Source organism: Pygocentrus nattereri, chromosome 15 (assembly GCF_015220715.1).
Source record: "Pygocentrus nattereri isolate fPygNat1 chromosome 15, fPygNat1.pri, whole genome shotgun sequence".
NCBI lineage: Eukaryota > Metazoa > Chordata > Actinopteri > Characiformes > Serrasalmidae > Pygocentrus > Pygocentrus nattereri.
The window spans coordinates 10,840,365-10,853,854 of NC_051225.1; the positions used below are offsets into that span (position 1 = coordinate 10,840,365).

General features: G+C 40.4%; 2 protein-coding genes across 4 annotated transcripts in view; both read right to left on the reverse strand.

The window, feature by feature from the left end:
• Positions 1-7,499: 7,499 nt before the first annotated feature.
• fadd (Fas (tnfrsf6)-associated via death domain) lies at positions 7,500-9,671 on the reverse strand. The gene is made up of 2 exons (XM_017684655.1): positions 9,096-9,671; positions 7,500-7,913 (listed from the first exon to the last, which is right to left on the reverse strand). The coding sequence occupies exons 1-2, from the start codon at positions 9,385-9,387 to the stop codon at positions 7,633-7,635; spliced, it is 573 nt and encodes a 190-aa protein (XP_017540144.1). The 5' UTR covers positions 9,388-9,671; the 3' UTR covers positions 7,500-7,632.
• Positions 9,672-11,130: 1,459 nt separating this feature from the next.
• Positions 11,131-13,490, reverse strand: part of ano1a (anoctamin 1, calcium activated chloride channel a) — a 54,799-nt gene continuing 52,439 nt past the window's right edge. For all 3 annotated transcript variants that reach the window (XM_037545194.1, XM_037545192.1, XM_037545193.1), the window contains one exon: positions 11,131-13,360. In XM_037545194.1, the coding sequence (XP_037401091.1) occupies positions 13,145-13,360 (216 nt within the window). In that variant the 3' untranslated portion in view covers positions 11,131-13,144. The remainder of the gene's footprint in view (positions 13,361-13,490) is intronic.

Genomic DNA, 13,490 nt, shown 5'->3' on the forward strand with positions numbered 1-13,490 from the left:
CTGTTGTTGAGATGAGGGGACAGAACAGTGGAATTGAACTCAGTTTCATAATGAATGGACCAATAGAAATGCTGCACTCTTACTTTGAATAAAATATCTTTACATTTTACTTGCATTAAGGACTTTTGTACTTCTCTAAGTTTTTTTTATACACTGCTCAAAAAAATAAAGGGAACACTTCAACAACACAATATAACTCCAAGGAAATCAAACTTCTGTGAAATCAAACTGTCCACTTAGGAAGCAACACTGATTGACAATCAATTTCACTGCTGTTGTGCAAATGGAACAGACAACAGGTGGAAATTATTGGCGATTAGCAAGACACACTCAATAAAGGAGTGGTTCTGCAGGTGGGGACCACAGACCACTTCTCAGTACCTTTCTGCTTTCTGGCTGATGTTTTGGTCACTTTTGAATGTTGGTGGTGCTTTCACACTCGTGGTAGCATGAGACGGACTCTACAACCCACACAAGTGGCTTAGGTAGTGCAGCTCATCCAGGATGGCACATCAACACCATCACAGCCCAACACCGTGCAGGACGCTTGGCATTTGCCAGAAAACACCAGTATTGGCAAATTCGCAACTGGCGCCCTGTGCTCCTCACAGATGAAAGCAGGGTCACACTGAGCATGTGACAGACGTGACAGAGTCTGGAGATGCTGCTGCCTGCAACATCCTTCAGCATGACTAGTTTGGCAGTGGGTCAGTAATGGTGTGGGGTGGCATTTCTTTAGAGTGTGCTCGCCAGAGGTAGCCTGACTGCCATTAGGTCCCGAGATGAGATCCTCAGACCCCTTGTGAGACCATATGCTGGTGCGGTTGACCCTGGGTTCCTCCTAATGCAGGACAATGCTAGACCTCATGTGGCTGGAGTGTGTCAGCAGTACCTGCAAGATGAAGGCATTGAAGCTATGGACTGGCCCGCCCGTTCCCCAGACCTAAATCCGATTGAGTACATCTGGGACATCATGTCTCGCTCCATCCATCAACGCCACGTTGCACCACAGACTGTCCAGGAGTTGCCGGATGCTTTAGTCCAGGTCTGGGAGGAGATCCCTCAGGAGACCATCCGCCACCTCATCAGGAGCATGCCCAGGCATTGTAGGGAGGTCATACAGGCACGTGGAGGCCACACACACAATACAATACTCATTTTGACTTGTTTTAAGGACATTATATCAAAGTTGGATCAGCCTGTAGTGTTTTTCCACTTTAATTTTGTATGTGACTCCAAATCCAGGCCTCCATTGGTTAATAAATTTGATTTCCATTGATGATTTTTGTGTGATTTTGTTGTCAGCACATTCAACTTTGTACAGAACAAAGTATTCAATGAGAATATTTCATTCATTCAGATCTAGGATGTGTTATTTGAGTGTTCCCTTTATTTGTTTTGAGCAGTGTAGTAACAGTACAAGTGTGGACTGGGCCTTTTTTTTTTTTTTTTAAACTCTTTTCTACATTTCAGAATAGTGAAGACAAATGTAATTATGCAGCACCAAAAAATACATATTGACATCATATTCTCTCATGCAGTTTCATGAGCAGCCACCTGAGAGGCTTTTCCCACAGGCTTGAAGAAACTGTACCATGTTAGCCCTTAGTTTTTTTCAGAAGCCACATTTTTATATTTTTAACCTTTTTAAACCCTCAAATGGGCATTAACTTTGGTTAGTTAGGTTTGTTTTAGAAAGAAATTTCAAACATTTTGGTAAGACTTGAGGTCACAGTTTCTTTGACATAATGAATACACTGGATTATCAGAGCTCAACTGGACTGGCAATATAATTATTTTCATTATTTTTGCTGGCATTATAGTTGGTTAAATTTATCATTTTTTAGGAGGGCTTACAGGACAAAGTCAGCACTTGTCGCTCCCTAGTGGTACTTTTTATGCATGCAATAAAACCAAATGACAGAAAATTTCATTTTAGTTGTGACGTCAAAATGTGACAGCAAGTCTTTTGTTACTCACGTCATCAGAAATATCCCTTCTGGCTTCACCTTGTTAGTGTACAGTTAGAGATGGAAGCTTTTCTGATGATGTGCATTTTGTGTTGACCATCCTCTAGCCTTTTATCAGTGGTCAGTTTTTGACCACTTGCCAGTCTGTAGTAAGAAAATTACCATTTTTTTGGATGGCGCACCGCTGTCAACCCAGCAGTGACACCGCTGTGTGGAGACTTCATTAGCACTGCAGTGGTGGTAGACTAGCACCACACACACCACCCTGCTGGTGTCACTGCTGTGCTGAGAATGGTCCACCAGCCAAATAATGTCTGGTCAACATCAGCACTTGTGACAGAAACTGACCAGTGGTGTAGGGCAAAAACTAAAGCTTTGTTGTTGTTTTTTTTTATATGCATCCAAAGAAAGTGATTACACACTGCTTTTATCATCATGCTCTCCTTGAAACATATTTGGAGTTGTACTTCCTCAGGAAAAACAAAAGTTTAAAGGTCAAATTTTAAAGTGGAATATGCTGCCAGTAATTTTACTCTCACTAAAGCCGTATCAGCTGCATGTTACCATATCCTTCGACTGCTGGTCATCATTATGGTGTGAATTTACAAGCTGTCAAACGATCCCAGAAATGTCATTTTATCTGATTTAAGCATGTGATGGACAGTTGTTTATAAAATCAAAATAATTTGTTCAGGCTTCTGTTCGTAGTGAGCACAATGCATTAGATCATGTTATTTACAGGGCAATTTTCTAAAATAGATTCTGTTTCTGTCAAAATGTAATCACTTTTACCTGCCCAAAAATGTCTTATGAGTTGGAAAAAAGTTGGAAAAGTATTCAAAGAGAACTCAAAACTTTTTCCTTCTGAGGATGTAAGTGAATTATCTACTGCTGTCATCATATCTTCATCCTTATGATGCTGATTTTGCATTTGAAAGCTAAACATTAATACATACAGATGCATGATTTGGGGGCAGTCGTGGGCTGGAGGTTAGGGATCTGGCCCTGTGACCGGAAGGTTGCCAGTTTGATCCCCAGGGCCGACAGTCCATGACTGAGGTATCCTTGGGCAAGACACCTAACCCCCAACTGCTCCCTGGGTGCCATGGATAGGGCTGCCCACCGCTCTGGGCAAGTGTGCTCACTGCCCCCTAGTGTGTGTGTTCACTAGTGTGTATGTGGTGTTTCACTTGGATGGGTTAAATGCGGAGGTGGAATTTCCCCGGTTGTGGGATCAAAAAAGTATCACTTAATAACTTAATGATGTGAAGAAGAATCCAAGAACTCCTGCAAAATCTGACTCCACACCTCTGGACTTTTTTCAGGATTTACAGGGTGAATGCACAGCAGGGCACACCCAACATGTTTAAGCATGTTTTTTTCTCCTGACTCAGTAATACTACTTTAGTTTTAGTGAAAGATCTTACAAATTTCAGATTTAACAAGCTTAAAAACTCACTCACCCATGTTTAGGATGTCCTGTCAGCAGAAACATGACAATCTTTGTATAACAGTTTACAGCTGTGAAATCCCCTCTTGTCCTGTTTTACCTTCCTTGTTACTGTCTGTCTCTGCCTTCATCTGCCCATCTGTGTCCATGTGCTTTTGTTTACGTCTGCCACGTGCTTTATTTGTTCTGGTCGGTCTCCTCCACAGTCATCTGTCCTACCTGTGTGTAATCTGCAGTCCCGCCCTCTTGTTAGCCTCAGGTGTTTCTCATGTGCTACTGTACTGTGTCTATTTATTGTCCTTGGTTTGATCTGCTCCTTGCTTGGTGGTGTTTTTAGTATGTTTGTTTGTACTGTGTTTTGCAGATTCTTGATTTGAGTAGTTACTCCTGTGCATTTTGTTCTGTTCTTTGCTTTTGGTGGTTCTGTTCATTTCTTTAGCGCTTGCCTCTTTCTTTGCTATTTTCATCATGGGCAACAATAAAACTGCTAGCTCACACACACATCCTGCCTTCTCATCTCCTTGGCCTTCCAACATCTTACAACAGCTATGACTGTTTCTACTTTTTAAGCGTCTCCAGCTGGCTTTGTCAAGTCTACACATGATTTGACCACAAAGCAAGCCTGGTTTCAGACGTTTACTTCAAGTATGATTGAAAAAAAATCAAATCTTATTAGGAAATAAATATTTTTCTGAAATCTATTCATTTAATACTTTGTGCAGCCTCCCTTTGCAATAATAACAGCTGTGAGTTTTCTGCTGTAATGCTGGAGAACACATGGAAAGTGATCTGAGACCAGGGGTGCCAATATTTGTGGCGGGAACAGAAGTAGTGCATCAACAGATGGGCTATAGTCTCTAATTGTACCTATACCTGCCACAAAGTGGTTTAGAATAAAGTGGTCAGGGAACTCGGACATTCTGAAAGTACATTTGGGAATGACGTCTCGTGATCAGTATCAGATTATGAGGTATCATGACAAAATTAACTTTCTAGTCTCATGCAGATGAAACTGAGAGAAAAATCATCATAAAAGACCTCACAAGCCTATACAGCATTACCTGCATCTGGTTCGTGTGGCGGAATGGCCATAGGGATTACTTGTACAACCCCAATTCCAACGTTGTGTAAAACATAAATAAAAACAGAATACGATATTCATTCATTTTGAATTTGATGTCTGCAACACGTTCCAAAGAAGTTGCGACAGAGGCATGTTTACCACTGTGTTACATCACCTTTCCTTTTAACAACACTCAATAAGCGTTTGGGAACTGAGGACACTAATTGTTGAAGCTTTGTAGGTGGAATTCTTTGTAGTGTATTCAATTGAATATAGGTTGAAAAGGATTTGCAAATCATCATATTCTGTTTTCATTATGTTTTACAATGTCCCAACTTCACTGGAATTGGGGTTGTATATCAATCCAGATCCAGGGTGCGTAGAACATTTCAAAAATGCTAATGATGCACACAAACGACATCATGCTAACTTTTGGCTACTAACTGCCATTCATTATTGGCCTAATAATTTGATCAAACCTATCAATTAATGAAGCTCACATCAAGAAAACTGAATTTTCCTTGCTTTAAATACATCATAGTGGTCAAAACAGCCCACTCCCTTTCTAATTTATGAAGGTCGTATATGTAAATTAAGCTTCAGAAACAACATGTAGCGCTAAGAGTCTTGCACTTTTTAGTGTACAGTGGTGTGCTTGCCCAGGCGGAGAAGGGGTGCTAGGATGCTAGTCACTATGCTATAACAACTGAATTCATGTTTTTGTGATGTCACAAAAACAAGTGCATTAACACATTCATCTATTCGGCCTATAGCACTTTAGCCACTCCAGTTTACACTCAAGTTACAAGGAGTGAAACTGCTTTTTAATCAAAGCACAGTACAGGTTGGCCAATCAAAACAGAGGTAATTTACATATAATATTTCTAAAGGTGTAGTAACAAAGCAGTCTGTTCACTTCTAAGAGACATAGAAAGGTTGGAAAATAGTCATATTAAAATAAATGATGACTGACGGAGAAGCGGCTTAGAAAATGGATGGATGGATGGATGGATGTTTTTAGTACAAAAAACCACACAAATGCTGTTAATGCACTTTATAGTTTTAAAAAAAAAAAGAAAAAAAAAAGATATGGTCCATTTTATGAAGCTTTGCTGGAGGACAGCAGGCCCTGTCCCTCCAGAGGCCTGGCTGTGTCCATCATCACATAGTGTAGCATGAGATGCTCCATACTCTGGGCTTCCACCATGAGCAGGTCCACAGTGACCGCAACAACCATGTCATTATCCTGGAGGAGAACATCATCCCAGGTGAGTGGTGTGGACACTGAGGTGAATCGATGCCTGTCGTATAGTAGGGTAAGGTATGTTTAAGAACAAAACACAACCAAACAGATGAAGATGCTGAGATTTTCGTTGGGAGTGACAAGGCTGGACAAGATTAGAAATGAGCAGATCAGAGGGACAGTGAAGGTGGAGCAGTTTGGAGATAAAGCCAGAGAGGCCAGGTTGAGATGGTTTGGACATGTGTAGAGGAGGAATAGTGAATATATTGGGCAAAGAATGTTGGAGATGGAGCTGCCGGGTAGAAGGAGAAGAGGTAGACCTCAGAGAAGGTTTATGGATGTAGTGAAGGTGGACATGGAGATGGTTGGTGTAAAAGTAGAGGAGGCAGTGGATAGGGCAAGATGGAGGCAGATGATCCGCTGTGGTGCCCCCTAAAGGGAGCAGCTGAAAGAAGAAGAACTTTCCTTTACAGTGAACCTTTTCGCATCAAACGACTCTCTACGGCTTTGTGTATATGCTAGCCACTGAATTACGCAAACTGTTTGGCAGAATTCAAATTTAATACTAATATGAAGGTTTTGTAATAAGTAAAAGTTTTCTAAGCCAAGAATCATTTAGAAACCATTCTTTTTGAGAGCATCATATTATTTGGAAACTGTTCCAGAGTGCATTTCAAACTCTACTTCCAGCCGCTTCAACATGTTCCTGCCTGACTGTCCCATATTTACTTAATGAGGGCACACCTTCCTGTTAGTACACTGTGAATCCCGAGCCACAAAATGTGTAAGCCTGCTGTTCCTTCTCTGAACTGAACTGCATCCCAGATTTCACACCAGGAACAGACGATATTCAGAGGGCAGCATGTTTGTGTGGAATTTATTTGTTCTTTACAAGCTTACATGACCTATTCCTGGTTCTATGTTCATACACTGTTAGAAATAAAGGTACCATGCAGGTACATGATTCGTTCATCAAGGTACAAACAATGTAAGTGTACCCTCAAATGTGCAACAGTGGTTTTAACATCCAATTGTGTACCTTAAATAAGTCTTTCCCAGTGTTAAAGTAGACATTTGTATCTTTTTATAAACTGTTTTAAAACAGAAAAGTGAAATAAAAAGCCTGGAGACGAGACGAGAAGGGGGGTGTGGAGTCAGTACAACTTAACTACCATAATCCAGGGAGATTATATTTTCTATGTTCCCTGACTAAAGGTACTGAGCTGTACCCCTGAGGGTACCACTACAGTGACGGTGTCGTACCTTGTTGTCTGAAAGTGTAGTGTCTTTATGGTTTGTGACAATTTTGTCCTCTTCCCAGCTTTGAGCTCCATTCAATATATTTAAGTTACAACAGTTGTGTTTTTGTCATCTAGACTATTGCCAAGTCTTATTGTAAAGTGGTTGATTAGCCATCTGACTTCCGTCCATACTCAGTCGCTCCCAACTGACATCAGACACAGCTCAAGTTCAAATAAAAGAACTTTTATTTTTAACATTCTTGAACTGGGTGGAAAGGGGCAGAAATGCTTCTTTAAATATATCTCAATAATAAAATATACGTATCATTTATACATACTATTTTCTAACTTTGGCCTGGTTTATAATACAATAAAAAAAAATCTCATCAGAAAAACATTTTTGTAAACAGAATGGATTCACAGTTTACATATTTAAGCATAGTCCACCCTTTCTTACCATACCTGAGTAAAAGCTTTAGAATAACAGTCCACAGAAGTCAAAATGGGATTTCTCATAGAAGTACCAAAGTAATTCAGATGCCAAAGCGCCTTGTATTTGTAAATGAGCTCAATACACAGGGAGACAAAGAGAACTCAACACACACAGCACACATGTCCAGTCAGCTGAACATAAGAAGAGAGTGAAGGGAAAAGATCACGTATTTTCAGGGTGTACTGGCTTTCTGGAGCGCTTTCTCCACAACATCAGCAGTGAAGTTCTGGCTGCAAGCACGAAGTGCCTTGATCAGTTCGTCCACCTTGGCCTGCCCTTTGCGCATCTTCTTCCACTCCTTGATGACCTCCCTCACTTTCTCCTCCAGGTTGCGAGGGTGTTTCTCTTCTATGCCATCAAGCTTGGCATCACTGAGGGGCAGTTTGCGTCCGAATTCTTTCCACTTCTTTCCCAGATTGTCAACTATGACATTTGTTGCAATGTTGATTTTTTCTGTGACAGAGATACAGAATTTATGAATATTTAAGTATGAAAAGCAAAAAGAACATCGTAATGAATTTTGAAGAACACATTTTTTTCAAATTTTCCAAGAACAATTTATGCAGAATAATATCAAAAACTCAAAAAATGATGCATTATTAATGCTTCCTTAGTTTTCTTATTAAAACTACTACCATATAAATGCAACATAAACATGCTCATCATTTACGAGCGCATCTATTGTGTATTGTGTATTTAGATCAGGGGTGCACAACTCCAGTCCTGGGGGGACAGAATCCAGCATAATTTAGTGTTTGAGCAGGTAAATCACTTCATTCAACTTCAGTTAACTGCCAGGTTAAGTGGGTGTGTTTGCACTTGAAAACTACCAAACCGTGCTGGACACTGACCCTCCAGGACTGGAGTTGTTCACCCCTGATTTAGATCACCAGAGCACTTATTAAACTTGTCAAGCTGACTAGTTGTGGTCCAGTTATTAAGAGTTGTAGGCTTGTCTGTTCACTGCAAGGCGCTGACACTAATACTATGAAGGCTGGACTCGAGGTGAAAGAGGTCTGTGTGATGCAAAGTAAACAGCACTGTTTACTCAGTACCATGTAGTTAGATGGACAGTCCAGATAAAATGAAAATAATTTAACTACTGCTCTATCTGTTGTAAACACACCTAGTAGCATTAGTGGCTACAGTGTTGCTTCAATAGTCTCCATTTTAAAGACCAGGACATAACTGGACATTAGAGCCATAATTAATCTTTTAGCACTTTTACTTTCGATACTTAAGTGCATCTGAAGGTAAATACTTTAGTACTTTCACACAAGTGGAGGGAAAAGCTTCTACTTTTGCTGGAGTAATATTTAACCTTGGGTATCTCTACTTTAACTTAAATGCATGATTTGTGTACTTCGTCCACCTCTGTTTATTTCACAGACGTAGTTTTATGCTACTCCAGCCACCGCTAGTAAACAGCAGGCAAACGATCAGGCCAACAGCTGAATTTCCTACTCAAGAAGCGGTCGGTGGAGGCATTGCCTTCATATTCACCAGTTCATGTTCAGTTCCACCTTAAATGGCGCAGCAGTTCATCCTGGCGCCCAGGAATTTTCCTGCAGACGCCAGAACATAACTCGGGCAGTGTTTAAGGTGAAACGGCCAACTTTAGCTTCAAATACAAACCTAGCTCTGCTTTATCGGGTAACTCGGCGGGGTCCGCTTGCCCTTCGTAGGTGTCGATAAGTCCCAGCAAATCTTGCCGGCCTATTTTGTCGAGCAGCTCCCGCAGATGTTCAGTGTTGTCGCGTCCAATGATTTCCCTCTGAATCAGATAATCGAAAAGCTGGAGTCCGTTTTCAACCTCCTCAGTTTTTTTCTTGCCGATTTTGTCCGCACACAGAAACTTAAGGCTCACCAAGTTATCGCTACTGAGTTTGTTAGATATTTCCAACAAGGTGAATTTAAATCTCTCCATGTCTGTGGAGATGAACGTTAGCGCCGAGATTAACGTGTAACACGGAATTCACTGACTGACTGCCGGTCTACTGCGGGATTCCCGGCATTTCTGTTGCAGGTGTTTCAATTTCGTTTTCGTTTCGAAATCCAGTGACCTCCCAGTTTTCACTCCATGAGGTGAATCCGCTCCGTTTCTCTGTGAAACAGAGGAAATAACGGCTTCTCAAAGTCTAAAACATGAAACCTTCAAAACACCTCCACTCTCGCCCAACCGACCTCGGAGAGCAACGGTGCCTTTTGAACTTCCTGTTCAAAACGGTCTCTCCTGATTGGCTCCTTTCCTTAAAGCGACAGTAACGTACTTCACTGAAAGGACAGAACAGACTTAGTCAGGTGCTGGAGTCCTTACAAGGACCTAAAAAGTGGACCATATATCCCCAGTCCTGTCATATAAACCCACACGTACGCTTGCTGACAGTTCCTAGAATTAGAAAAACCACAGCAGGTGGGCGAGCATTTTCTTACGTAGCCCCAAAATTGCGGAATCATCTCCCGACCTCAGCTCGGGACTCGCTCTCTACATTCAAAACGTTTCTGTTTGCACAAGAATTTGCTAATATCAGTTGCTAACTCACTAATATTTGTCCATGAACGGATCTGTTCTGTCAATCAATCAATCAATCAATCTCTCTCTCTCTCTCTCTCTCTCTCTCTCTCTCTCTCTCTCATCCATTGCCAACTCTTGCCCCTTTTCTATGCAGTGAAGCCTGAAGTTGCTAAGGCCAATAACAACGGTTTAAAACATCACATGGCACAAACCCAAATCTTTTAAAAAAGAAAAGGCAAAAAGGAAGCAACATTTATTTATATATTTATTTTTATTAAAGATGCAACAGAAGCTTATTTGCTTTTTTACTTATTTTTAATTAAACGACTGGGACTTTTACTATGAAGTTACAGTTTTTTAGATTTGCTTAGACGCATTTCTTGAAACATTAGCCTCATTCTCAAACACTATAAGGGTCTGTTTCTCGAACAGAGCTAAGATTAGCAACAAACAGACAATAAACACCCAAATCTTTTTAATAAATACATGCCCAAAATTCCTCTCATGCGCTGCTGCGAGTCGCCCAATATAATAAAGTAAAAGTCAGAGGCAAGGGGGCGGATTTTAGTGTCACAGACACAGGCTCAAAACGAAGGTCCAGCTTGAAGGTTAGGTCTCAAATGCAAAATCAACATTATACTGATAAAGAAACGACGACAATAGTAAAAAAAATTCACTCACGTCGTCAAGAGACAAATTATCTTTAAATAGTCTTCAGACTCAGTCCTTGGGGAAGGGGTCCGAAACACAAGTGACGTTACAAAATGTTCTTTTACCTGTGGCGTGCAATTACACATTTCCACCAGAGAGGTCTCCAAATCCCCAAAACCTGCATAGTGTAGATTTAAAACATGATTAAATATAACACAAACGCTCAAATATTTTTGGGCCCCCTGTATTTTTTTAAACTCTGGAACCAAACTAAAATTTAAAGTGCAGTGCGCAGTTGCAACGTTCCTAGTTCTGGAGGTGTACAGATCAGTCAGTGACTATGGATCAGCACCAATGGTATATTCTGCACTTCTAACTGGAGAAAAAAAAATGAGAGAAAAAAAGGGGCCTATAAAGTTAAGATTTTGCCAAAAGTTTAAAACAAAATTAGAGCCGTCCCAACAGCATTTAACATGCTTTGAAAACAATAAGCACACTCGAGACCAGCATTTCAGGTGTTTTATTTTCTTTACGAATACAGGAATAGAATTTTACTACAGTGGAACGTTAGCGATGGAAATGAACCACTAGGATGAGATGATCAAGCAAAACACAGTAGCATACAAAACTGGTTTATTCCAAGTTGGGGACTTTTTAAGGTGGCTGAATGGAAAAGGTCTGAAAGATCCTGCATCCTACCATCTAAACAGTATTTCAAAAGTACACCACCATTAGCAGTACATTCTATATAGCATGTAAAGTGTGATAGTGTGTGGTTTTGGAAGTAGCCGGGATGTCTATAGTAAATGAAGAGGGAAAAGAAGAGATTCTAAAAACAGACGTCTTATTGACATTAAATGCACAGCAAGGTCCTTTCATTCACATATGTATCTACTGTACACCACGTGGATAAAGTAACAGTCTTTAAAAACGTGTTTACCTTTATGTATGTTTCTCTCAACAGAGCTAAATACTCAACCTCTTTGGTTCAGAACTGAACATGAAGAACATTCCGATTGTGTAGAAGAACATTTCAGATGAGAATGAAAACCATCTAAGCAAGTTTTCCAAGGCTTATTATTGACAAACGCATTACACAATGAGGTTTTGGCCTAAAATCTATTCATGGCAGAAAGACACATGCAGGGCTTTCTAAGGCAGAATTGCACCCAAGTCAAACCTCTTCTTCCATATTTAGCATTATTTTATCATCATTAACATTATATGTAAAAACTTACACGTGTAGGTTCACTAGTTGTTTTGAATAGTAAATAAAATGGCTGACATTAAGAGCCCTGGCTACTATCACCACCACTCTGAAGAATTGGTTTCTCTACATCAAACCACTCAGAACAACTCTATTTACATCTTACCCACCGAGTTATGCAGAAGATTTGAAAAATTGGTGGAATTCCCCTTCAAACTCCTCTTTGTCAGACTCCTTATCCTTTAACCATCCCACCCAGTCACACATGCAAGTAAATAAGACCGCAAATAAAAAAAGCAACAACTTACAGTTCATTTACAGGAGTATTAAGGCCTCGATCTGTAGTAAATGTCGTATGTACTGTACCTCATCAAATTCATAGCTATTTCAGGTGGACTTTACTGACATCTGTCTGACATACAATAACATTCAATAGTATTAGAACTGTATCTAGAATGGTCCACCTCTCTGGAAGTACTGTAACTAAAATTGATTAAACTGACCAAAAGACAAATGTCAATTTTCTCTTACTTTGCTGACCAGCCACTGACGGTTCAGAGCAGCCATGCACGTTTTAACGCTCAGTAAATGTCTTAATCCAAATCCAATAATCCAAAATGAAAGGGACAGAAATCCACACTTGTCAATATTATACACGAATACTGTACTTTTACCTTCACCATCAAACACAAGACAGCACCACTTTCATCACTGGTCACTAGAATTGTGATCTGAACTGTCCTGAAAGGTCACCCTGTTACCAAGCACAATATCGCACAGAACAATGTTCCACTTTCTTAATTATTTATTATGAAATAATTACAAACAACTGTGAACAGCTTTTGAATATTTATATAATTAGAACAGGTTGGACCGTTTTCCTCAGCGGATCTTAAAAACAAGAATTATATAAAATCTATATAAAAGCAGTGACATTCAAAGAAAAGGGTAGCTTTTTCTATAAAGTTAGGAGGAGTTAACGTTAATACAAACTACATTAAAAGATACACTTCTCTGCATCACACTTGACCAACAAATGAGGCCTTGCAGCTTCCAGAACCAACAAAACTTCACAATTTGCATATGAATCAAACAACTTCCCTGCATTTGGTTCACTTGTTTAAAGTAACAGACAGAAAAACACCAAGCCAAGCACTGTGCAAGTAAGATGCCAGTCCTGTAACATCCCTCGTAACCATGATCAGGCAGTGTCTCTCCCAGTCTCTGGCTCCAGTGAGACGCCAGTAGAATGTTTGACTGAGGCTCAGTGATGGCACACTCTGGTGTGAGTGGATGGTCGCCTTCAAGAGACTAGTGGTTGTTGGTCTGTATGTGCGAGGCTGGCCGGGACCGGGGCTGATGCGGGCTTCGGTTGCTCTGCCTGTTGCGCAAAAGCCTCTTGTCTTGCTCCTCTTTCATGAAGAGCTCCACAATCAGGTTCTTCTCCTTATGGATCTGCACACTGATGTCTTTGGGGATATCTGGGATCAGCCAGTCCACAAAGTCACTCATCAGCATCACCACATTCTGTGAAGAGAGACAGAGATGAGTTCATAATCAGTGACTTGCAAACAAAGCCAGAGTGATTTGACATTAAACGATTAACTATATAATACAAAAATAGAAAATAACAATAAAACTTATCATTTGTGTACAA

Coding starts and splice junctions, on each gene's coding strand:
- fadd (XM_017684655.1), bottom strand. CDS start 9,387: ATGGAGAGATTTAAATTCACCTTGTTGGAAATATCTAACAAACTCAGT. Junction 7,914..9,095: donor ACCCGATAAAGCAGAGCTAG/GTTTGTATTTGA, acceptor TCTCTGTCACAG/AAAAAATCAACATTGCAACA.